Source organism: Mytilus galloprovincialis, chromosome 13 (assembly GCF_965363235.1).
Source record: "Mytilus galloprovincialis chromosome 13, xbMytGall1.hap1.1, whole genome shotgun sequence".
Classification (NCBI taxonomy): Eukaryota; Metazoa; Mollusca; class Bivalvia; order Mytilida; family Mytilidae; genus Mytilus; species Mytilus galloprovincialis.
In genome coordinates, this window is record NC_134850.1 from 9,103,440 (window position 1) to 9,129,697 (window position 26,258).

A 26,258-nucleotide genomic window follows, 5' to 3' on the forward strand; every position below is an offset into this window, starting at 1 on the left:
TTAAAGACTGTATGTAGCACTCTATATGTTGTAATTATTTGTGTCGTTGGGTAGCTGTCTCACTGACATATTGTATAGACACCTGTCTATTATAGAAGACTATATGTTGCCCTCTAGATGTTGTAATTATTTGTGTCATTGGGTTGCTGTCTCACTGACATATTGTATAGACACTTGTATATTGTTGAAGTCTATATGTTGCCCTCTAGATGTTGTAATTATTTGTGTCGTTGGGTAGCTGTCTCACTGACATATTGTATAGACACCTGTATATTGTTGAAGTCTATATGTTGCCCTCTAGATGTTGTTATCATTTGTGTCATTGGGTTGCTGTCTCACTGACATATTGTATAGACACATGTCTATTATTGAAGACTATATGTTGCTCTCTAGATGTTTTAACTATTTTTGTCATTGGGTTAGGGAGCTACCATTTGATATTTATGTAGGGGTTAGGATTAAATTTGAAAAAAGGCAGGACAGGAGTTTTTTGAGTAAAAAAAATAGGCAGGATGAGACACTTGCAAAAAAAAAAGTCAGGACTACAATTTAGATAAAATAAAAGCCAGGATAAACAAAAAAAAAGAAGGCAGGACCGAACAGAGTGAAACATATCTCATTGACATATTGTTCAGACACCTGTCTATTGTTGAAGACTAAAATGTATATGTTGGCCTCTAGATGTTGTAATTATTTATGTCATAGGGTTGCTGTCTCACTGACATTTTGTATAAACACCTGCCTATTGTTGGAAGAGAATATGTTGTTGCTCCCTAGATGTCTTAACTATTTTTGTCATTGGGTTGCTGTCTCACTGACATATTGTATAGACAACTGTCAATTGTTGAAGACTATATGTTTCCATCTAGATGTCTTAATTATTTGAGTCATCGGGTTACTGTCTCACTTACATATTGTATAGACACCTGTCTATTATTGAAGACTATATGTTGCCCTCTAGATGTCTTAATTGTTTGTGCCATTAGGTTGCTGTCTCACTGACGTATTGTATAGACACCTGTCTATTATTGAAGACTCTATGTTGCCCTCTAGATGTCTTAATTATTTGTGTCGTTTGGTTGTTGTCTCACTGACATATTGTATAGACACCTTTCTATTGTTGAAGAATATATGTTGCCCTCTATATATCTTAATTATTTGTGTAGTTGGGTTGATGTCTCACTGACAATGTGTAGAGACACCTGCCTATTGTAGAAGACTATATGTTGCACTCTAGATGTCTTAATTATTTGAGTCATTGTGTAACTGTCTCACTGACATATTGTATAAACACCTGTCTATTGTTGAAGACTATATGTTGCCCTCTAGATGTCTTAATTATATGAGTTAATGGGTTACTGTCTCAACGACATATTGTATAGAAACCTGTCTATTGTTGAAGACTATATGTTGTCCTCTAGATGTCTTTATTAGTTGAGTCATTGGGTTACTGTCTCACTGACATATTGTATAGACACCTGTCTATTGTTAAAGACTCTATGTTGCCCTTTAGATGTCTTAATTATTTGAGTCATTGGGTTACTGTCTCACTGACATATTGTATAGACACCTGTCAATTATTGAACACTCCATGTTGCCCTCTAGATGTCTTAATTATTTGTGTCATCGGATTACTGTCTCACTGACATATTGTAAAGACAACTGTCAATTGTTGAAGACTATATGTTGCCCTTTGGTTGTCTTAATTATTTATGTCATTAGGTTGCTGTCTCACTGACGTATTGTATAGACACCTGTCTATTATTAAAGACTCTATGTTGCCCTCTAGATGTCTTTATTATTTGTGTCATTCGGTTGTTGTCTCCCTGACATATTGTATAGACAACTGTCTATTGTTGAAGACTATATGTTGCCCTCAAGATGTCTTAATTATTTGAGTCATTGGGTTACTGTCTCACTGACATATTGTAAAGACACCTGTTTATTGTTGTAGACTATATGTTGTCCTCTCTTTGTCTTAATTATTTGTGTCATCGGGTTGCTGTCTCACTGACATATTGTATAGACTCTTGTCTATTGTTGAAGACTATATGTTTCCCTCTAGATGTTTCAATTATTTGAGTCATTGGGTTACTGTCTCACTGACATATTGTATAGACACCTGTCTGTTGTTGCAGACTATATGTTGTCCTCTAGATATCTTAATTATTTGTGTCGTTGGGTTGCTGTCTCACTGACATATTGTATAGACACCTGTCTATTGTTGAAGACTATATGTTGCCCTGTAGATATCTTAATTATTTGTGTCATTGGGTTGCTGTCTCACTGACATATTTTAAAGACACTTGTCTATTGTTAAAGACTATATGTAGCACTCTATATGTTGTAATTATTTGTGTCGTTGGGTAGCTGTCTCACTGACATATTGTATAGACACCTGTATATTATAGAAGACTATATGTTGCCCTCTAGATGTTGTTATCATTTGTGTCATTGGGTTGCTGTCTCACTGACATATTGTATAGACACCTGTCTATTATTGAAGACTATATGTTGCTCTCTAGATGTCTTAACTATTTTTGTCATTGGGTTAGGGAGCTACCATTTGATTTTTATGGAGGGGCTAGGATTAAATTCGAAAAAAGGCAGGACAGGAGTTTTGAGTAAAAAAAATAGGCAGGATGATACACTTGCAAAAAAAAGTCAGGACTACAATTTAGATAAAATAAAAGCCAGGATAAACAAAAAAAAAAGAAGGCAGGACCGAACAGAGTGAAAAATGTCTCATTGACCTATTGTATAGACACCTGTCTATTGTTGAAGACTAAAATGTATATGTTGGCCTCTAGATGTTGTAATTATTTATGTCATAGGGTTGCTGTCTCACTGACATTTTGTATAAACACCTGCCTATTGTTGGAAGAGAATATGTTGTTGCTCTTAAGATGTCTTAACTATTTTTGTCATTGGGTTGCTGTCTCACTGACATATTGTATAGACAACTGTCAATTGTTGAAGACCATATGTTTCCATCTAGATGTCTTAATTATTTGAGTCATTGGGTTGCTGTCTCACTGACATATTGTATAGACACCTGTCTATTATTGAAGACTCTATGTTGCCCTCTAGATGTCTTAATTATTTGTGTCGTTTGGTTGTTGTCTCACTGACATATTGTATAGACACCTTTCTATTGATGAAGAATATATGTTGCCCTCTACATATCTTAAGTATTTGTGTAGTTGGGTTGATGTCTCACTCACAATGTGTATAGACACCTGCCTATTGTAGAAGACTATATGTTGCACTCTAGATGTCTTAATTATTTGAGTCATTGTGTAACTGTCTCACTGACATATTGTATAAACACCTGTCTATTGTTGAAGACTATATGTTGCCCTCTAGATGTCTTAATTATATGAGTTAATGGGTTACTGTCTTAACGACATATTGTATAGAAACCTGTCTATTGTTGAAGACTATATGTTGGCCTCTAGATGTCTTAATTAATTGAGTCATTGGGTTACTGTCTCACTGACATATTGTATAGACACCTGTCTATTGTTAAAGACTATATTTTGCCCTCTAGATGTCTTAATTATTTGAGTCATTGGGTTACTGTCTCAATGACATATTGTATAGACACCTGTCAATTATTGAAGACTCCATGTTCCCCTCTAGATATCTTAATTATTTGTGTCATCGGATTACTGTCTCACTGACATATTGTAAAGACAACTGTCAATTGTTGAAGACTATATATTGCCCTCTAGATGTCTTAATTATTTGTGTCATTAGGTTGCTGTCTCACTGACGTATTGTATAGACCCCTGTTTATTATTGAAGACTCTATGTTGCCCTCTAGATGTCTTTATTATTTGTGTCATTGGGTTGTTGTCTCCCTGACATATTGTATAGACAACTGTCTATTGTTGAAGACTATATGTTGCCCTCAAGATGTCTTAATTATTTGAGTCATTGGGTTACTGTCTCACTGACATATTGTAAAGACACCTGTTTATTGTTGTAGACTATATGTTGTCCTCTCTTTGTCTTAATTATTTGTGTCATCGGGTTGCTGTCTCACTGACATATTGTATAGACTATTGTTTATTGTTGAAGACTATATGTTTTCCTCTAGATGTTTTAATTATTTGAGTCATTGGGTTACTGTCTCACTGACAAATTGTATAGACACCTGTCTGTTGTTGCAGACTATATGTTGTCCTCTAGATATCTTAATTATTTTTGTCGTTTGGTTGCTGTCTCATCGACATGCTGTTTAGACACCTGTATATTGTTGAAGACTATATGGTGTCCTCTAGATGTTTTAATTATTTGTGTCGTTGGGTTACTTTTTCAATGACATATTGTATAGACACCTGTTTATTGTTAAAGACTATATGTTTCTCTGTAGATATATTAATTATTTGTGTCGTTGGGTTGCTGTCTCACTGACATATTGTATAGACACCTGCCTATTGTTGAAGACTATATGTTCCCTTTAGATATCTTAATTATTTGTGTCGTTGGGTTGCTGTTTCACAGACAATGTGTATAGACACCTGCCTATTGTTGAAGACTATATGTTGCCCTCTAGATATCTTAATTATTTGTGTCGTTGAATTGCTGTTTTACTGACATATTGTATAGTGACCTGTCTATTGTTGAAGACTATATGTTGCCCTCAAGATGTCTTAATTATTTGAGTCAATGGGTTACTGTCTCATTGACATATTGTAAAGACACCTGTTTATTGTTGTAGACTATATATTGTCCTCTCTTTGTCTTAATTATTTGTGTCATCGGGTTGCTGTCTCACTGACATATTGTATAGACTCTTGTCTATTGTTGAAGACTATATGTTTCCCTCTAGATGTCTTAACTATTTGTGTCATTGGGTAACTGTCTCACTGACATAATTTATAGACACCTGTCTGTTGTTGCAGACTATATGTTGTCCTCTAGATAACTTAATTATTTGTGTCGTTGGGATGCTGTCTCATTGACATGTTTTTTAGACACCTGTCTATTGTTGAAGACTAAATGTTGTCCTCTAGATGTTTTAATTATTTGTGTCGTTGGGTTACTTTTTCAATGACATATTGTATAGACACCTGTCCATTGTTGAAGACTATATGTTGCCCTCTAAATGTCTTAATTATTTGAGTCATTGGGTTACTGTCTCACTGACATATTGTATAAACACCTGTCTATTGTTGAAGACTATATGTTGTCCTCTAGATGTCTTAATTATTTGTGTCATCGGGTTGCTGTCTCAATGACATATTGTATAGACTCTTGTCTATTGTTGAAGACTATATGTTGCCCTCTAGATATCTTAATTATTTGTGTCGTTGGGTTGCTGTTTCACTGACATATTGTATAGTGACCTGTCTATTGTTGAAGACTATATGTTGCCCTCAAGATGTCTTAATTATTTGAGTCATTGGGTTACTGTCTCACTGACATATTGTAAAGACACCTGTATATTGTTGTAGACTATATGTTGTCCTCTCTTTGTCTTAATTATTTGTGTCATCGGGTTGCTGTCTCAATGACATATTGTATAGACTCTTGACTATTGTTGAAGACTATATGATGCCCTCTAATTGTCTTAATTATTTGAGTCATTGAGTTACTGTCTCACTGACATATTGTATAAACACCTGTCTATTGTTGAAGACTATATGTTGCCCTCTAGATGTCTTAATTTTTTGAGTCATTGGGTTACTGTCTCACTGACATATTGTATAGACACCTGTCCATTGTTGAAGACTATATGTTGCCCTCTAAATGTTGAAATTATTTGTGTCGTTGGGTTGCTGTCTCATTGACATATTGTATAGACATCTGTCTATTGTTGAAGACTATATGTTGCCCTCTAAATGTCTTAATTTTTTGTGTCGTTGGGTTGCTATTTCACTGACATATTGTATAGACACCTGTCTATTGTTGAAGACTATATGTTGCCCTCTAGATGTTTTTATTATTTGTGTCGTTTTGTTGCTGTCTCGCTGACATATTGTATAGACACCTGTCTATTGTTGAAGACTATATGTTCCCTTTAGATATCTTAATTATTTGTGTCGTTGGGTTGCTGTTTCACAGACAATGTGTATAGACACCTGCCTATTGTTGAAGACTATATGTTGCCCTCTAGATATCTTAATTATTTGTGTCGTTGAATTGCTGTTTCACTGACAAATTGTATAGACACCTGTCTATTGTTGAAGACTATATGTTGCCCTCTAGATGTTTTTATTATTTGTGTCGTTGTGTTGCTGTCTCGCTGACATATTGTATAGACACCTGTCTATTGTTGTAGACTATATGTTGCCCTCTAAGTGTCTTAATTATTTGTGTCATCGGGTTGCTGTCTCACTCACATATTGTATAGACTCTTGTCTATTGTTGAAGACTATATGTTGCCCTCTAGATATTGTAATTATTTGTGAAGTTGGGTTGCTGTCTCATTGACATATTGTATAGCGACCTGTCTATTGTTGAAGACTTTATGTTGCCCTCAAAATGTCTTAATTATTTGAGTCATTGGGTTACTGTCTCACTGACTTATTGTATAGACACCTGTCTGTTCTTGTAGACTATATGTTGTCCTCTTAATATCTTATTTATTTTTGTCGTTGGGTTGCTGTCTCATTGACATGTTGTATAGACACCTGTCTATTGTTGAAGACTATATGTTCCCTTTAGATATCTTAATTATTTGTGTCGTTGGGTTGCTGTTTCACAGACAATGTGTATAGACACCTACCTATTGTTGAAGACTATATGTTGCCCTCTAGATATCTTAATTATTTGTGTCGTTGAATTGCTGTTTCACTGACAAATTGTATAGACACCTGTCTATTGTTGAAGACTATATGTTGCCCTCTAGATGTTTTTATTATTTGTGTCGTTGTGTTGCTGTCTCGCTGACATATTGTATAGACACCTGTCTATTGTTGTAGACTATATGTTGCCCTCTAAGTGTCTTAATTATTTGTGTCATCGGGTTGCTGTCTCACTCACATATTGTATAGACTCTTGTCTATTGTTGAAGACTATATGTTGCCCTCTAGATATTGTAATTATTTGTGAAGTTGGGTTGCTGTCTCATTGACATATTGTATAGCGACCTGTCTATTGTTGAAGACTTTATGTTGCCCTCAAAATGTCTTAATTATTTGAGTCATTGGGTTACTGTCTCACTGACTTATTGTATAGACACCTGTCTGTTCTTGTAGACTATATGTTGTCCTCTTAATATCTTATTTATTTTTGTCGTTGGGTTGCTGTCTCATTGACATGTTGTATAGACACCTGTCTATTGTTGAAGACTATATGTTCCCTTTAGATATCTTAATTATTTGTGTCGTTGGGTTGCTGTTTCACAGACAATGTTTATAGACACCTGCCTATTGTTGAAGACTATATGTTGCCCTCTAGATATCTTAATTATTTGTGTCGTTGAATTGCTGTTTCACTGACAAATTGTATAGACACCTGTCTATTGTTGAAGACTATATGTTGTCCTCTAGATGTTTTAATTATTTGTGTGGTTGGGTTGCTGTCTCACTGCAATATTGTATAGATACCTGTCTATTGTTGAAGACTATATGTTTTCCTCTAGATACATTAGTTCTTTATGTCATTGGGTTGCTGTTACACTGACATATTGTATAAACACCTGTGTATTGTTGAAGACTATATGTTGCTCTCTAAATACATTAATTATTGATTTCGTTTGGTTGCTGTCTCACTGACATAGTGTATAGACACATGTCTCTTGTTGAAGACTATATGTTGTCCTCTAGATGTCTTAATTATTTGAGTTATTGGGTTACTGTCTCACTGACATATTGTATAGCCACCTGTCTATTGTTGAAGTCTATATGTTGCCCTCTAGATGTCTTAAATATTGAGTCATTGGGTTACTGTTTCACTGACATATTGTATAGACACCTGTATATTGTTGTAGACTATATGTTGTCCTCTCTTTGTCTTAAATATTTGTGTCATCGGGTGGCTGTCTGACTGACATATTGTATAGACTCTTGTCTATTGTTGAAGACTATATGCTGCCCTCTAGATGTTGTAATTATTTGTGTCGTTGGGTTGCTGTCTCATTGACATATTGTATAGAAACCTGTCTATTGTTAAAGACTAGATGTTGCCCTCAAGGTGTCTTAATTATTTGAGTCATTAGGTTACTGTATCACTGACATATTGTATACACACCTGTATATTGTTGTAGACTATATGTTGTCCTTTCTTTGTCTTAATAATTTGTGTCATCGGGTTGCTGTCTCACTGACATATTGTAAAGACTCTTGTCTATTGTTGAAGACTATATGTTGCCCTCTATATGTCTTAATTATTTGAGTCATTGGGTTACTGTCTCACTGACATATTTTATAGACACCTGTCTATTGTTGAAGACTATATGTGGCCCTCTAGATGTCTTAATTATTTGAGTTATTGGGTTACTGTGTCACTGACATATTGTATAGACACCTGTCTGTTGTTGCATACTATATGTTGCCCTCTAGATATCTTAATTATTTGTGTCGTTGTGTTGCTGTCTCTCTGACATATTGTATAGACACCTGTCTATTGTTGAAGACTATATGTGGCCCTCTAGATGTCTTAATTATTTGAGTTATTGGGTTACTGTGTCACTGACATATTGTATAGACACCTGTCTGTTGTTGCAGATTATATGTTGTCCTCTAGATAGCTTTATATTTAGGACTATCAACATAATATCAATGATTAGTAAACATGGCGAGACATTTCAGCGTGTGCACTCTTGTTGTGTACTGTTGTTTGTCTGTATGTCTTTTTCTTTTTTTATCCGTGGCACTGTCAGTTTAAATGTCCCTTTGGTATTTTTCGAATCTCTTTCACTGCAATACTTATTTGATATTATTCAATCTAGTATCTTTATTTTGCAGGTGAATAAATTCAACAGAAGAGGGAATGGACTAGCTTCTGGTATGGGTAAGTAAAATAAAACTATTTACAAACTTTGGATATTATACACCATTGTAAGGGCAGATATTTTCTTTAAAAAAAGAACAAATGCAAAGTTATAGAATATAGGTCAATAAGAAAGCAGCGGAACATTGCGAAGAGACATCATGCAGATGAAACTAAAAAAAGTAATAATTACAGATGTGATTTTTCACTAATGATTACAATGGGTGTTGTCAATACATTACATTTTTTTTTGTAATTTGACCGACCGTGGAAGGGCTGTATAGCCAGTCAAGGTCGTTAAAAACTTCCATTTGCGCTAGAAGATGGCTGCTTTTTTTTGAAGCTCCGAGATAGAGACTTATAATTTGTGAAAGTTTCCCTGTTTTTCGCATTTTTCTGAGATAATACACAGCCACGAGTGACCTTACATCTAGATACAAGTTTTAAAACAATTTTCCAACGATTATATTAATTTTTGATTGAGTTGTGGCCTTTTTACCAATCTCCACGTGGTAAGCTCAGCATCCAAAATGGCGCCCAAAGTGAAAGATATTTGTAACAACTGTAATAAAGATGTGGTATCTAATGACAGAGCCTTATCATGTTCTATTTGTGATAAATGGTTCCACATCAAGTGTGAACGGGTTCCTGTCGCAGATTATGACTTCTTACAAAAATCAGATGATAGTATCCAGTGGGTTTGCAAAGGGTTGCAAAGGGGCCTCCCAGAAAATTTGTAAGATGTTGACTTTAATGAACTCAAGACAAGATAAGATAGAAACAGAAGTTGTTGGTCTTGCAAATAGTCTGAAACATTGTAATGAAAGAATCAATTCAGTGGATAAAAATTTATCCCAACTTAATGAAAACTTGCCCAAGATGGTGTCACAACAAATAAGTCAGATTATTGATGATAAGTCAGAGGAAGAGAAAAGAGAAGCAAATGTTATTATATTTGGTATTCCTGAAACTGAGGAGGGGGATTCTAAAATGAAAGATACTGAATTTTATTATAGTGACTCTTTAGGGATTGACAATATTGCTATTGACGAGATTACACGTTTAGGTGCAAAGCCTAAGAAAGGCTCTTGGAAATTCAGACTTACTAGGTTAGTCGTTAAGGATAATACCTCTAGGAACAATCTATTCCGTAATGCTTACAAGTTGAAAGATACCAAGATAGGTGCTCACAAAAAAATTGGCATAGGCAGAGACCTCACAAAAAAACAGAGAGAAATTAATAATGCTCTACGTATTGAATTGGGTCAAATGAAAAAGGATTTTCCACATAGGAGTTGTGCCATTTGTAGAGAAAAGATAGTTGAATTGCCAAAATCGGGGATTCCTCCATGGGCCCCCGATACATAATGATAACAAAGATCATTCAGATACTTCAAATGTAAATATGCTAACAGTTAGTGTTGATAATTTTGTTCCAGTTAATAGTTATGTTACAGTGACAGTTAATGACAATACAAATGAGTTAAATATTTCCCAGGGTGTTTCCGATACCCAATCTGTGAAGGAGGATAAGAAATTTACTTCGAAGGTTAATATGAATCTAGCTGATTACGAAAAGTATTTACCGGACAAAGTGGAGGATAGAGGTGTAGTTATTTATATTTATAAGTCTTTGACCGCTTTTAAAGTAGACATTTTATCAGAATCTGGTTTTAATGAATCAGTGTGGTGTGAAGTTAAATTAGAAGGAACTGATAAACTGTTATTGGGCTGTATTTATAGGAGCCCATCATGTAATAATAAGAAATTGAATGATTTGATATGTCATGCTCGTAATCTAAAGTACAGCCATTATTAAATTATTGGAGACTTTAACTACCCTGAAATAAAGTGGGTTGATAATGAAGTATCAAGTGGTATTAACACAGATCCTTTTAAATTTTATGAGTGTATGCAAAACAATTTCCTTTTCCAACATATATGTACACCGACACGTTTTCGTACTGGTAAAAATGCCAATTTACTTGACCTGTTTTTTACGAATGAAGAAAATATGATAGCCAAAGACTCTATACAAATGGATTCGCCAGTTGGGAAGAGTGACCATTGCATGATAACTTTCGATTTTTAGTGGAAGATATTGGCACGCAAAATCCAGGGAATTGTGCAAATGATGATACAAGCATGAAAATTACCACAAAGCATCATTATTATATACTTTGTAAGAAATAACTGCTGGCCATTAAAAAAAAAATATTTCGAGATGGCCACGGCCATTTTCTAAAATGGCTGTTTTCTTTAGTTTGAAAATACTGATTTTTCTGGAAGACTTTTCTTTGAACTTCTTTTAGTAAAAACCAATTACCAGGTTTGGTGGCTACCTTCCTGACATCACATATTTATTAAAAATGAATATTTGACATATCCAGCATTTGCGCATAAAATTCTTTCAAAACATTTGAACTATTTACTATATATTTAGTGTTTTGGATTTCTAATGATATTATGAATTGGTTTAATAACATTTTTCAAGGTTATGATACACATGTGTTTAACACTTATGCGCATGTGCAAAATATTTATAGACATCAAGAGAGATTTGAATGCACTACCAGGCAATTCTCAGGTCATCGATGGATACATCGAAAATGTGGTTAATCCCGGAGAAACATCAATTGCAACTGCATATCAGCTACTTTTGGGAATGGCCTGATTTGTAAGGAAAATATAAGTGTATTGTCATGTTTGGTGGATTGCACATTGAAATGACTTGTTATAAAACTCTGGGTGATATATTGCGTGATACGGGATAGACATGTTGTGTTACTGAAGCCAATATTGCAACACCAAAAATGCAGATTCTTTTTATGTTTGTTCAAATGTACCTAGGACTAGACAGGCGCATCAGACAACTGCGTGTATTTTGCTTAAAAATTGTTAATTTCAAATTATGAAAGCTAAACTCAGAATATATAATTATGTTATGACTCTATGACGTTCATTGATTTAAAAGACTAGTGTAAGGAAATAGGGTCATCTCGACAACAGTTTAATTCCTGGCGTTCAATTATAAATTAAGAACTTCTTCTGATTTTGGTATTATGCTCATTTCATGAGTGAGATTTCGTACTTCTCAAACAGTCCATATAAAGCATGATAGCGTATTGTTTTAGGTCTTGATCGTGTAAAGTATGCTCGATCATTACCGACCCATCTCCCTTTCTTTCTTGTAACACAATTGATCAGGCACAAAAAAGAATAATGCAATTGTGAAGGGCGGTGTTGGTGCAATAGGATTAAACGACGGAAGATCCCTTTTAGACAAATGGATGGTAGCTGAACCAGGAGTCGGGATACTAGAAGATTAATTTGAAAGACCTAGTGGTTTGGGTCTTTCTACAACAGACGAACGACATAATGAAGACTCTACAACAACACAAAAAGATTTCTTTAAACAGCTTTTAAAGCTTTGCAAAGTGATGAACGAGTCTGGAAATTCATTTCTAGAAGAGTCGTCAGATTTGTAAAAAAATACTCTAGTTAGGAAATTGTTGATTCGGAAACAGGTAAGGTATGTACAAAAAACTCCAAGAAATTGGTCCAAACAATACAAAGATCTTTTGAAGCAAATGCAAAACGAAGGAGAACCTGCTTTTTATAACCAAATAAAAAAGAACAACTTCCTTTTTTGGCCGCAAAATGAAACTGGAAACGTCTTTGTCAAAATCAAAGCTAGAGAACCTTAAAGGTGATTGCGATATCTTTTCTAGACTTTTCATTTCTTGTCACAGTAGACAGTTTTACTTGGAATATTTCTTTATCCATAAAAACTAAACTGCTCCTCTGTCTGTATCCCAGGATGTTACTTGAAATAGTGGTATTAAATCGCTACAAATGGGTATACTTGAAACATTCTGCAATTTGCTGATCCAAATTCGGACGAATTTATCGTTGGTTATGCAGCAATGGTTAATTCCAGGTCACAAAGTTGGGCAAAAATATTTGATGATTCTGCTAATGATGTCATACTGCCTTATATAAAATCTTGCATCGATAAGTATTCAAAAGTAGACATTGTCTTTGATGTTTACTAAATGAATAATTTAAAGTCTGTGACAAGACAAAGGCAAGGTTTTTGTGTCAGATGGAAAGGTGTTGGTTCTGGTAGAATACCGAGGGAATGGAGTAGTTTTCTCTGTGAAGATGACAACAAAACGAAATTGTTCAAGTTTCTTGCTGACAAAATTGCTTCTTAAGAGACTAATAAAAATGTGTATGTTACTCATGGTGAAAATATTTTTTGCAATTTCAATAAAGATACTTCCTATCTATCCCCTTGTAATCATGATGAAGATACACGAATGTTTGTCCAGGTTCAACATGATTATGAAAAGTGTTGTAAAATGTAATTTTAGGTAGTACTAACAAAGATGTAAAAGTATCAAGAGTTGCAGCAATCGCAAAATTAGGTAGAACAAATTGTGGATAGGTTATGGAAGGAATAACGACTTTTGATGGCTTCCTGCACGTGACATATCAAATGCGTTTTGTCCTTGTATAGCTGCTCATTCTTTCGTCCATGCATTTAGTGGATTTGGCACTTTGTCGAATTGTCATGAGAAAGGGAAAAGGTTGCCAGGAAGCAGCGGCATTGTGATGCAATTCCGCCTACAAGAGGTTCTTTTCCAGAGCACATCAAAAGAGAAGTATATCAAGGAGGAGTTGTTTGAGCTCTGCCTGATTCATGTATTCGACAGGTACATGTTCCAAGTCATGAACACTGGGGTTGGATGAAAGAAAAAATCAATGACAGTTGGCAACCAAAATGGACTTCTTTGACTGCCGTTGCATCCTCGTGGCAGGAAATTTTGAAAGGCGGAGGCGAAAATCCAGCTGTGTTGGTACATTTAGATGCTACTGTTCTGGCTGTCCTTGTACGGGTTGTTGTAGAGGCAATTATCAGATAATTATAAAATAAGCAACCTGTCTTTCTAACCAAACTGGGCATTTAAACTTAACAAAGAGTGTTATCACTTGTTAAGTTGATGGAAATTATAAAAATATTTTCTACGTATTTGCCGCCATTTTGGAACCTGAAGTCACTATTTTTCTTCATTAATGTGTTGTTTTGTCGCACTTAGGAACTTTTTTTTAACGTTTTATCATAACTTTCATTGGATTATACTTATAACACATCTTTCAACGATTAACATCCCTTGTGAAGTTGCTTGTAAGTAAAAAGATTGAAATTTTTGGCTCTTTTGCCGGCATTTTGAAACCGGAAGTCACCTTTAGTTTCATTACTGTATTATCTAGTCGTAATTCAGGAACTGTCATTTACTTTTTATCAAATCTAACATTAGATTTAACATATAACACACCTTTTAAAGGATTAACGTATTATTGTCAATTTGTAATGACGCCATTTCCGAAATGTGTGGTGGCCATCTTGAAAAATTGTTTTTTTTTTCTGGCCAGCAGCAGATTTTTTCTAAGTATCATTAAGTTAACCTTTATACCAAATATCACGCTTGTATCACGATTTGCACAATTATGTCCATAATATCTCCCACTATTTTTTTGCTATTTGAATAATGAGAATACTTCTGGCGATCGTTTTTCATATTTTAGAGGTAACTATGAGCTTTTTAATGAGACTCTAAACAACATTGACTGGGATGTTCTGCTAAATAATAAAAGCATTAATGAAATGTGGAAATGTTTCTCTTCTGTTATGTCCGATAACATTGATAGATTTATTCCGAAGAAAAAAACTGACCGTAAATTTATAAGCCCACCTTTGTGGATGGATAGAGCTACTAAGTCTGCAATTGTCAAGAAACGTAAATCATGGAAAAAATATAAATATTCAAGAAATAATTTGTCATATGTTAAATATGTGAAGGATCGCAATGAATGTACAAATGCTGTTAAAAATGCTAGATTTAGTTTTGAACAAAAAGTTGCCTTAGAATCAAAGACTAATGTTAAGTCGTTTTGGAATTATGTGAACAGTAAACTCAAGACTAGATCAGGAATAGGCACGATTGAGAAACCGGATGGTACTTTAGCATACAGTACTGCTGACAAAGTTGAAGTTTTAAATCAGTTTTTTACTAGTGTTTTTACTCAAACAGAGGACTTGAAAGATTATGATACTAATTCAGTGTCGAACAATTTTTTAAATGATATTTATATTTGCCAGGAAGATGTGTTCAAGAAACTTAATAAATTAAAGACAAATAAATCTGCAGGACCTGATGGTCTTCATCCGAAAGTTTTATATGAAGTTAGAAATGCAATTTGTTATCCATTGTTTCTAATTTTTAACAAGTCTATCATAAAGGGTAAAGTTCCAGACGATTGGAAAAATGCCATAGTATCACCGATATTTAAAAGAAAGGGAAAAAACTGAAACCTGGTAATTATAGACCTGTAAGCTTAACATCAGTGGTATGTAAGATATGTGAATCCATTATTATAGACAATATTATGAAAGTCATTCTCACGAACAATCTTTTCACTAGTAGTCAATATGGCTTCCGTCCCGGTAGATCATGTGTTACTCAACTCCTAGAAGTTCTGGATGAGTGGTCAGAATTAATTGATAGTGGTTTTCCACTGGACTCGATTTTCCTTGATTTTTTCAAGGCGTTTGATACCGTTTATTTTTGAAACTTGAAAAACTTGGAATAAAGGGCTGCATTTTGAATTGGATAAAAAGTTTTCTATCTGGGCGTAAGCAATGTGTGCGTATAAATAATACAACATCAACATGGTCAGACGTGGTGAGCGGTGTACCTCAGGGAAGGGTTTTAGGACCAGTTCTTTTCTTAATATTTATAAATGATCTTCCTGATGTAGTAGAGGGCATAGTGAAAGTTTTTGCTGATGATTGTAAAGTTTATTCTAAAGTCTCGTCAGATTATGAGCGATGTAAGTTACAGGAAAATTTGAACAGATTATGTGAATGGTCAGATATGTGGAAATTAAAATTTAATGCTGCCAAATGTAAAGTATTGCATATTAATCCTGACAATGACCTGCAATATCGTTATACCATGTTGGATGAATCCGGAAATTTTATTGCATTATCTACAGTAAACGAAGAAAAGGATCTGGGAGTAACTTTCGAGTCTAATTTGAAATTTGAAAAACATATAAGTGATATTTATAACAAAGCCCAGAGAGTGCTGTCTCTTATTAATCATTATTTTGATTACATGGATCAAGATATGTTTCTTACTATTTATAAATCAATAGTGCGTCCACTGCTAGAATATGCGACATGTTTCTGGTCACCGTATCTTAAAAAAGACATCCGCAAATTGGAATCGGTACAAAGAAGGGCCACAAAGCTGGTAAAAAATATTTTTCATCTTAATTATGAAGACAGGCTACGTTCATTAGGTTTGCCAACCTTGGAATATCATAGGGATAGGAATGATATGATACAATTCTACAAAGCGTTGCATGGTATAGATGACATCGACTGGATGAGCCTATTTACTTTAGCACCATCTAATAATACTAGAGGTCACTCATTAAAACTTTTTAAAAAACAGTGTAAGACCACACATAGACTAAATACTTTTTCAATTAGAGTAGTGGATCAGTGGAATAACCTGTCAGATTTAACGGTGACGGCAAAGACTCTGAATAATTTTAAGTGTGCATTAAATGGCGAAAATTGGAACCTATATAAATTCATATGTTCGTGTTAAGTGTTTCAGCTGCGCACACCTAAATAAGTATTTTTTGATAAGTTTTATATATTATATATAAATATATTACTATGAGATGAGAAATCATATACATGTACGACAATCCAAGATGAAGGGTCAGTAGAAGCCTTTGGCTTATGTACAACCCGAAGATAAAGGTATAAAGGTACAAAGGTACAATACAAGGTCAATCAAAACAATTATTTTTGTAAAGAATTTAGTTTTTTAACTTATTATAAACAATTTACGTTTTGTGATTGAGTTAAGCCTTTCAATTGATATGTTATCGTTTGTTTTTCTATGTTGTGGTGTTATGCTATTGTTTCAGAAAAAGGGGGAGTTTGGTACCATTAAAACGTTTAATCCCGCTGCAAATGTTTGCACCTGTTCTAAGTCAGGAATCTGATGTACAGTAGTTGTCGTTTGTTTATGTAATTTATACGTGCTTCTAGTTTCTCTTTTTTTTATATAGATTAGACCGTTGGTCTACCCGTTTGAATGGTTTTAAAATTAGTAATTTTGGGGCCCTTTATAGCTTGTTGTTCGGTGTGACCCAAGGCTCCGTGTTGAAGGCCGTACATTGACCTAGAATATTTTACTTTTTTTAAATTGTTATTTGGATGGAGAGTTGTCTCATTGGCACTCACACCACATATTCCTATATCTGATAAATAATGAAAGAACTTAAATATACAGTATATAAATATTTAACTCATGACCTAACAACGCTGATAAAAAATTATGTACAACACATATTTAATTTGTGCATTAATGTAAAAATTGAGACCGGAAATGAAAAATATGTCAAATAGACAAAAACCACAGTACCCGCCTATCTAAGCTCAAAAATCGTTATCGAAAGAGATATTACCAAAACCAAACTAAGACGTTTGCACAAATAGTACGGCAGCTTTGTGAAAAGTTGTGCACATCTTGCTACAAGCATGAAATTTAGCATACCTTCCGCAGCTATTATTCTTTTATTTCAGATAGGAAGGCATTTGAAAAAAAATGTCTCTCTTCCGGTAAAGTCAAAAATGGCGGATATCTTACCTAAATCAGACCAATATCAGAGGCTAGTGTGTGATAAGGTGTTTTTATCATGCTGCTATAATAATATTTGGTACAAACCTTATATGAAATATGCTGTGAAAATGCGATTTGAAGTTATGTGCTCTTGTCCGCATGTTATGAAATTGTAATTTTTGGCCTTCTATATCTTTTTTATATTTTCTCTTGATTCTTTCATCAGCATATTTGAAAGAGAGAACAAAATATTCGGGAATCTCCTATGGAAATATATATATATGAGTGTATCGACACCAAAATGACAAGGAGGAGATGAAAAAGTCATATTTTAAAAAAAAATATATTGCATACTGATTATTATGCATAAAAAAGAAATCAACATTTTAATGTTGTGTTTCTGTTGTATCGAAGTTATCGTCGTTGTTTTTTACTGTTAATCACATGTTTGAAATATTTTTATAAATTGCGTTCCCGATTCTTAATAAAATGCAGACTTTAATACCACTTAAACATTGAACTAATTATGTAGTATTAATATATTTTATAGTCATTAGAATATTTATTTCATTGTAGAAATTTCAAAATTTAAAGATCCGTATATGAAAAACAAATATCATTCAATTACAGTGTGGTGGTAAACAAACTCCTTCGGATAATTAAATCTTTAATACCTTCCACTTCAATGTAAATGGCTCAGTAGTTTTTTTATATAAGGAAAATAGAAGAAAATAAATGATTCAGAATTTATAGAAACTACGATATACCTATATTTTTAGTTTTTATCTCGAAAGTTTCTCAATTCTTCTCAAAATGGAACAAACCTTCGGGTATATTCTACAAAAAAATATATAGATAGTGATACCTATATTTGCTTAGGTATAGTAGTTTATTTCAAAGAACTTGTTTTAAAATCACTAATATAAAAAAATATTGTTGTGAAGATCTTTTAAAAATTACAATAGATAATTTCAATATAGCATACGTAAACAACCTGGTGAAATAAGATATGTGTATACATTTAAATTAAATCAATTTTACTGACTCAGTAGTTTTCCATTGACTTCTGTTCGTAGTACAAATATGATACAATAAAGCTGATAGACTCACATAGGATTGTTTAAACGAGAAAAATGTAGTCTTTCGTTTAAGAAAAGATTGATAAATAAACATCTTGTTTCTTCTTTACTCTTCATCAAAACACAAGCTTATTATAGTGTAACAATAGTAATTCATTGCGTATCAGTTGTATTGTTTTCCGTGCAGTGTCCTCCACCTTTTTTTTTTATTATACTCAAAAACATTTCTTATGTTGGACATTTCATGTTTTTAGTCGGTATACAATGAATTTCGGGAAAAGATGCTGATTATTTTGAGAATTCATCTGAATTACCTTGATCTTTGATTGACTTCTTTTTTTTTTAAATCCAGTTATTTATATGTTCATGTTTTATGTTGTGTTTTGTAATATTAACGGTGAAACATAAATACTCTATTTGTATTGGTTTGTATTGTAAATGTAATCGCCCCAAAAGTAATGTCAAATGTGTATGCGCTTTTTATATACAAATAAAATAAACGACCTTGATTGTATCGATTTCATAACTTCCCGAAAAGGAGTCGATACGTATGAATAACTTTCGTGTACCAAACCTTTATAATTAATACCACTTTGCTTTTTTTATGTGGCAAAGCAAAATGTGATTTAGGACAATGAGTTTATGTAGCGTGTTAATGATTAATAAACAAAATGCAACGATTATATTTTGTTTGTAGATGGACCCCTATGAGAAGACACAATTCATGTGTTACAGCCGAGGTTTTGTATGTAAAAAATAAATGATGACCAGACAAGATAAAATAGCATAATGTCAGATATATTTAAAGAACGACATGCAAAGTTAGGATGCATGGTCCTGAGATTGTTTCCCAAAGTTATGCAAATGATTTTAAAAGATTACATAACTCCAAAGGGATTACAAAAGCGATTTTCGAAGAACGATTTCCGCTTGGTTTTTACTAAAAATGAAGTCGTTTTAATGGAAAATCTTCCAAACATAGATGATTTCACGATTGAAATTAGCTACAAAATACTAAGATTTGAATTCAATATGTTAGACGAACCGAAGTGCAAATGGGGAAATGTCCCCCATGATACAGAAGTAGAAATCGGAGATGATATACAAAGGCTTATCAATGCAACACATTCAATAATTAAGATCAACACTGAAGAGGTAACTGCGCAATATTCCGAAAAGATGTTGAAAGAAATTAAATGTATGGTAACAAGAATCGATTCATATTTGGAACAAGACGATTTGTGGAATTTATATACCAGCTTGTGTAGATCTGAAACAGATTCTAGTTCCATCATTCAGGATCTCAAAAGCGTAAAACTAATTGAGGGTAAGTTTCGGTTTTATCAAAGTTAATGTTCTACTGTAACTAATTAAGTTTATTAAAACTATAACGCCAACAATTTTATGGTCATAGATTGTATCATTAATATGTTTTCCTCTTCACATCATAAACTTGATTTTTAAGTAGATTTCGTCTCTAAGTAATCACATGCAGGTTATATTCGAATGACATAAGGTGCACAACAACCATTGGTATCACATTTATTTAATTATATACATAGTACGTGATGTAGCTAGTGCTATGGTATATCTTGACCAATGAATTCATTAAAATATTTAAAAAAAAAAAAAAAAAAAAAACATTACAAAAAAAGAATGTCACACAAACTTAATTATCAAAGGTATGATTTACTGGTATGTTTCATTTTATTAAAAAATCAGATAAAATTGACATTTTCTAATATATGTATAATTTTGTAATGGCAGAATCTATACCGGATACTGAGAGTGATAAGAGAGAAAGGTATTCTAGACTATCGATCCCTATCATCGACATTTTCCCCAAAATTCTACGAGATGTTATACGAACATGTGAGCCTGTCGCAAAATTTTTGCATCAAAAGTGTGTCCCTGTTCTAACAAGATTCTATCCCGAACAACAAAAAATCATTGAAGAGCTACAGTATTCAAATTCATACGATTCGTTAGATGTTACATCAATTTATCAAATATTAAGACGGTTAAAATTAATATCACAACCCACAAAAGGCTGGGGCACGTTTCCAGACAAAGCCGATATAAATTTAGGAGATGATGTTGAACGTATTCGATGCTACAGAAATAATCTTGCTCACCGAAGTGACACCAAAATTGGCAAAAATGAGTTTAATGAATATTTCAACGAGTTTCGAAGCATTGGTCATAGAATGGATCGGAATTTCTCCCAACCGACAAATTATGAACAGGAGATAGTTGATTACAGAACATGTGGGATGGATACAGCAATGCAGGCAAAATATGAAAATGCAATGATGGAGATTGAAAATATTAAATGTAAGTCTGTACCTAATATTACTGTGATACAATTGAGAATAACGTACAAGCTTTAATTATAGAGCATATACTATACCGGTTGTAATTAAATAGCATATAACTTACATGTTTAAATAATAGAGCATGTCATATACAGGCTTTAATTATAGAGTATATAACATATTTCGTGTTTTTTGCATTGTCCAATTACATCGTTATTATCTACATCACTTTTATTTCAATATTCTATAACTTAGTTATATCGTTCTTTTTACAGTGAGATTTGAGAAGAGGCCAATTAAGTTTTATTGGGGCGACGACTTTGACACATGGTTGACGAATCTTAGATCTTTGCTTAGGGAAGAAAAATTGGAAGGTAATTTGCATTTTATGCAATACATATTAGAGCAATTTAGACATTTTATAGAAAAAACAGAACTAGTGTAATAAATACCCTACAAAATAATTTTTACAAGGAGTGATGCAGATTTTTAAACATATAGTTCATCAAATAGAGCAATCACATACTATAAAAGCAGAAATTTTAGTTGGGAATTCAATTTCGTTCATTTCATGGATAAGAATTATCCACGAAATAAAAACCCCAACGAAAATTTAACTGTCGATGTACCAAATCTGACTTTTTAAAATACATAAATATTGATGTGATTTTAATAGACGTGTTAGGAAAGTTGACACTACTGCTGGCGTTGATTTTATTTACACTAATCCGGAGATCGACAGTTACATCGACAACTACATCCTGGTGATTGGAATACCAATTAATTAATGTCTGGTGAAATTTTATTTTCACTTCCTATTAACGGTACAGTCACACGAGTGAACTTCTTCTGTTATACACGGAGAAACAAAAAACTGTACGAATACGGTTTTTATGAAGCAGTGCAAGACATTTTCTTTCTTGTTTTAACTTAAAGACATAAAATATGGCATGTGCCTTATCGAAATTTGAAAAGACTGTTGTAAAAAAGAGAGGTATAGCGCTATTAAACCAAGTTCAATCCACCATTTTCTATATTTGATGTGTTTTGTCATTTGTTTTTGCCATGTGATCATGGACTTTCCGATTGAATTTTCCACGGAGTTTAGTATTTTTGTGATTTTACTTTTTGCTACCCAAGGAATGTGCAATTTCTTTACGAACTTTTTCAAAGTATGGTATCAATATTGATTTCGTATTGTATCATTGTTCGCGTATTGTATCATTTTTTGCGTATTGTATCATTGTTACACTTGTTGACTAGTGATTCTCAGAATGCGTTACATTCTAGTCTTTGAGAAATGTGTATGAAGGATGACATGTCTCAATTATAACCTTGTAAATTAACTGATATGAAAGTAATGAATTCGAACCTGTCGGGGACATTCCAGCCACACCCGTATTTCTATTTTGTCATCTAACGATACTACAATCTTTGGATGGATCCCTTTTCTTGTAGAATTTATTCACTTGTAGGAAAAATATATAGACTTTTTCAGATATTCCGCTTTTGAGTTTTCAAAATATTCCAGTAAATTTCTGACCGTTTTTGTTCCCTTCCTTTTACAGGATTCATTCTCTTCATAAGTAGTAGTGCATAATCTCGACTTTTATCTAAATGTCCTCCGTTTTAAACAAGCAGAGGTCGATTTTCAGCTCCAACTATACCACGTGCGGCATCAACAACCATTTTCGTATTTAAAACACCACCAGCAGCACGTAATTTTTACCAACATTATTACTCTGTCATCAAGTTGACATGTATCTCCCAATATCAACATTGGTAGGCAATTTTTTAATTTGAGATACAATTCTCTGTTGATGGTGTATCTAAATCTTCTTACGAATTTCGTATGTTCGGTATTTGATTCATATTCTCCTCATTCCTTTACCCCGGTCTAGAAGGTGAAGCTTTTTGGGAATCAATAAAACTTTTAATCTTGATTGCTATCTCATCATCCTCGGAAGTTGCACGACCAGATGAAGATAATCCTGGAGAGGATGGTTCGTGTATTTTAGAACTTTTAATCCACTTTAAGAGAAACTTCGTGTTACAGTTAATCATAATGCATAAAAAATGTACGTTCACAAAACTTAATTACTACTCACTGTCACTAATAGATGTCGGTCATTTACAAACGTATCAACCGTATCGTATACGTTGACGCTTCTGCATCTGCAGATTTATCCAAAAATATTATGTGATCCCGAGCTAATTAATAAGACCAGGCTTCATTTAAAAAAAACTAATTGGAATATCTTCGAAACAATCAAACATACACTTTCAATATTTGTGATAGTGGTGTTTTGAAAAAAAATAAGGGGTTCTATCAACTACTTTTACATGCCCTTAACACGGAGCCAAAGTTAAGGCAGGTACACGAATATCGTACACAATCCTTTGATAATCTAGTTAAAAAAATATTTCAAGATCTTATATGAATAAAACAAAATATCTATCAAATGTACTACTTATATACATGTAAGGAACTTTGAATATTGTTCATTTGCGATTTTATCATAAAAGGTAATAGGAATGTACTGAGTATCACTCTATTTGTCAATTAACAATTTTGTTATACGTGAGAACAAGTTCATACACAAACTGGCAACCGATTTTACTGTATTCACTCCTATCATGCATGTAAACTGTTCCAACCATCCGGAATATCTTTAAAAGTCGGATTACATATTTCACAAAATCTCGATATTTCCTAATTGTTTTGTAAATTTCTGCATAAGAAATTATTCAGTCGCCCATTTGCATTATTGAAATTACATAAAATTAAAGCTCGGGATCATATACTGTTTTTTGGTATATCTACAGATGCGGATACGTCAACGTATATGATACGGTTGATACGTCTTTAAATGATCGACCTCTATTAAATGCACTATTGATTTGTCTAAACGTCGAAAGTTAAGATAAGTTGTATTGAGTATTTTCAATTATAAAGTGACATTTACATAAAATTTTCTCAATTTAAAAACGACGAAAATGAATCCCCAACAACTTACTTTTTGATAAAAAAAAACATGATATTTTAACCCAACAAAAATTAATGTTCATACAATATAAAGGAACCAAGGAAAGTAATGAGGACTCATGTTTCCTAGTTACATGTACTTATGTTTCGAGTAATACGCATTGTAATTATCCTCTTTGTGCAAGAAGATGAATTAAAACATTGCAATTTCTTAGGATTGAACAGTTAGTATTTATTAATTTGATATACATAACAAATATCCTGTACTAAGTCAGGAATATGTAATCCATTCGTTTGATGTGTTTGAGCTTTTGATTTTGCCATCTGATTAGGGACTTTCTGTTTTGAATTTTTCTCGGAGTTCAGTGTTTTTGTGATTTTACGTTTTACATGTTTTATATATAGAGAGTTATATCGTGTTTCATCCCACCTAAAAAGAAATAGGGAAATGGTGAAACTAAACAATTCAAAAATAGTGTACTGCCTTATATTCAACGAAGGTGCTTTTATTTCTAGTTTATTCTGTTTGTTTCCAATGTTTGCAAATATACAGAGTCATTAAACTGCCAACACAGTTATGGTACACTTTATACAGCATCATAAGATTTATTTTGTATTTGTGTAGGAAGACAAAAAGTTCGTGTACAGATCATCGTCCAGACGGAGAATGATGTCGACAGCAATATTGGATTACTAAATTCACTTACAGAAGAAATTAACAATGGCTTAATCGGAATTGAGTTCATTGTTGCCACTAAAGGGAGTTTAGTTCTGATTGTAGATATACTTCTGGAAATGTTGGAAACAGATAACAAATTACTTACAACCCTGGCTTTATTTCTAGAAAAGATTTTGGCACGCATTACAATAGTCACTTCTGAGACCATCGATATAGTTGTGTTACCTGTAGAAGGTTTGTTAGTTATATTGAATTAATGTCTTAGCCGCGATTTAAAAGAAATGAACATTGTGTATAATAGAAGTCATTAGGACGAGAACACATATGCATTTTAAGCATTGGTTATGGTTGCTTGATACATCCACCGGAATTAAATGCTGAAGTATAATTTCTTTTAGAAAAAATCGACTAATTTTTTTCAACTTTTGTAATCAAAACATCAGTTAATTATTCTAGACATATTTATATACATATATTTCAGCAACAGTAGTTAATCCATGCTCAAATAGCATTCAATTAAGAAGAGAAAAATATAGGTTACAAACAAAAACGGAGGGCATTCCAATGGAACGGAACCGTTTGTACCCATATGTCAAGCGTCTTTCTCTTTGCATGTATCACCTGCCATGCGAATCCACATTCAGTTTAAATATCACAATCGGGAAAAAGGACACCATCGGTAGATTTAAACACTCTGCAGGTATCTAAAATATATGACGGTAGAAATTGGTGCTAGTGAACTGAGTTTTTTAGAATAAAAAAAACTAAACAATGAATAGCTGACGTCACATAAATAGTTTCAAACACAATTGACTGCATAAGTCAAATTCATTTTTTCTTTATCTTAACAGATAGCACACAATGGAATAAACCAAAATCCATAGGGGGACAGGTTTGTCTAGAATTTGACATAGAAGTCCAGTTGCTTGAAACTGATGATAAAATGGAAGCGCAGTTAATAAAAATAGGTGACGCCATCCTAAGGCATTCAAACGGAAGCGGAACAAATCAGAATATTACTGCAACACTCCTGCCAATTAATCTTGGTAACTAGTTTATCAGTATATTTTTATTAATTGTAAGTACACAATGTACTGTTAATATTTATACAATCGGACCAGTAATTTTCTTCCATATCGTTATTATTTTATAACATTTTACTATACAAATCAGATTTTGAAAAAAAACGACCTATCCAAAGACATTATATATACAAATGCTCTCCAAAATATGACTTGGGAAAGAAATATAGTCACGAGAGGTAATTGTAGATACTGGTAGTACATCCCTTATCAAATAAACGCATAATAATCAAAGTGGGGCGTCCGTTCAGTGGTTTGGGATGAACAAATATGCAGCTGTGTCTGGTCCGAATGGTTAAATTCGATGCTGTCGTGGTGTAGAGAGAATGCAATGCTCTTTTTAGATTAGAACTGTCAAAACAATCTTAGAGAGGTCTTAAGTGCCCTGATGAAAGGATAATTCATGTTCTTATCGATTTTATCCTCATTTACCAATGTCAGTCTAAATTGCACCATCCTCTAG

The 26,258-nt window shown here is 33.3% G+C and overlaps 1 protein-coding gene across 3 annotated transcripts in view; it reads left to right on the forward strand.

Moving 5' to 3' along the window:
- The window catches only part of LOC143057051 (uncharacterized), a 53,509-nt gene that overhangs the window by 6,799 nt on the left and 20,452 nt on the right, over positions 1-26,258 (forward strand). For all 3 annotated transcript variants that reach the window (XM_076230277.1, XM_076230279.1, XM_076230278.1), the window contains exons 2-7: positions 8,919-8,964; positions 19,431-20,060; positions 20,501-21,067; positions 21,324-21,422; positions 24,660-24,947; positions 25,565-25,759. In XM_076230277.1, coding sequence (XP_076086392.1) covers positions 19,523-20,060; positions 20,501-21,067; positions 21,324-21,422; positions 24,660-24,947; positions 25,565-25,759 — 1,687 coding nt within the window. In that variant the 5' untranslated portion in view covers positions 8,919-8,964; positions 19,431-19,522. The remainder of the gene's footprint in view (positions 1-8,918; positions 8,965-19,430; positions 20,061-20,500; positions 21,068-21,323; positions 21,423-24,659; positions 24,948-25,564; positions 25,760-26,258) is intronic.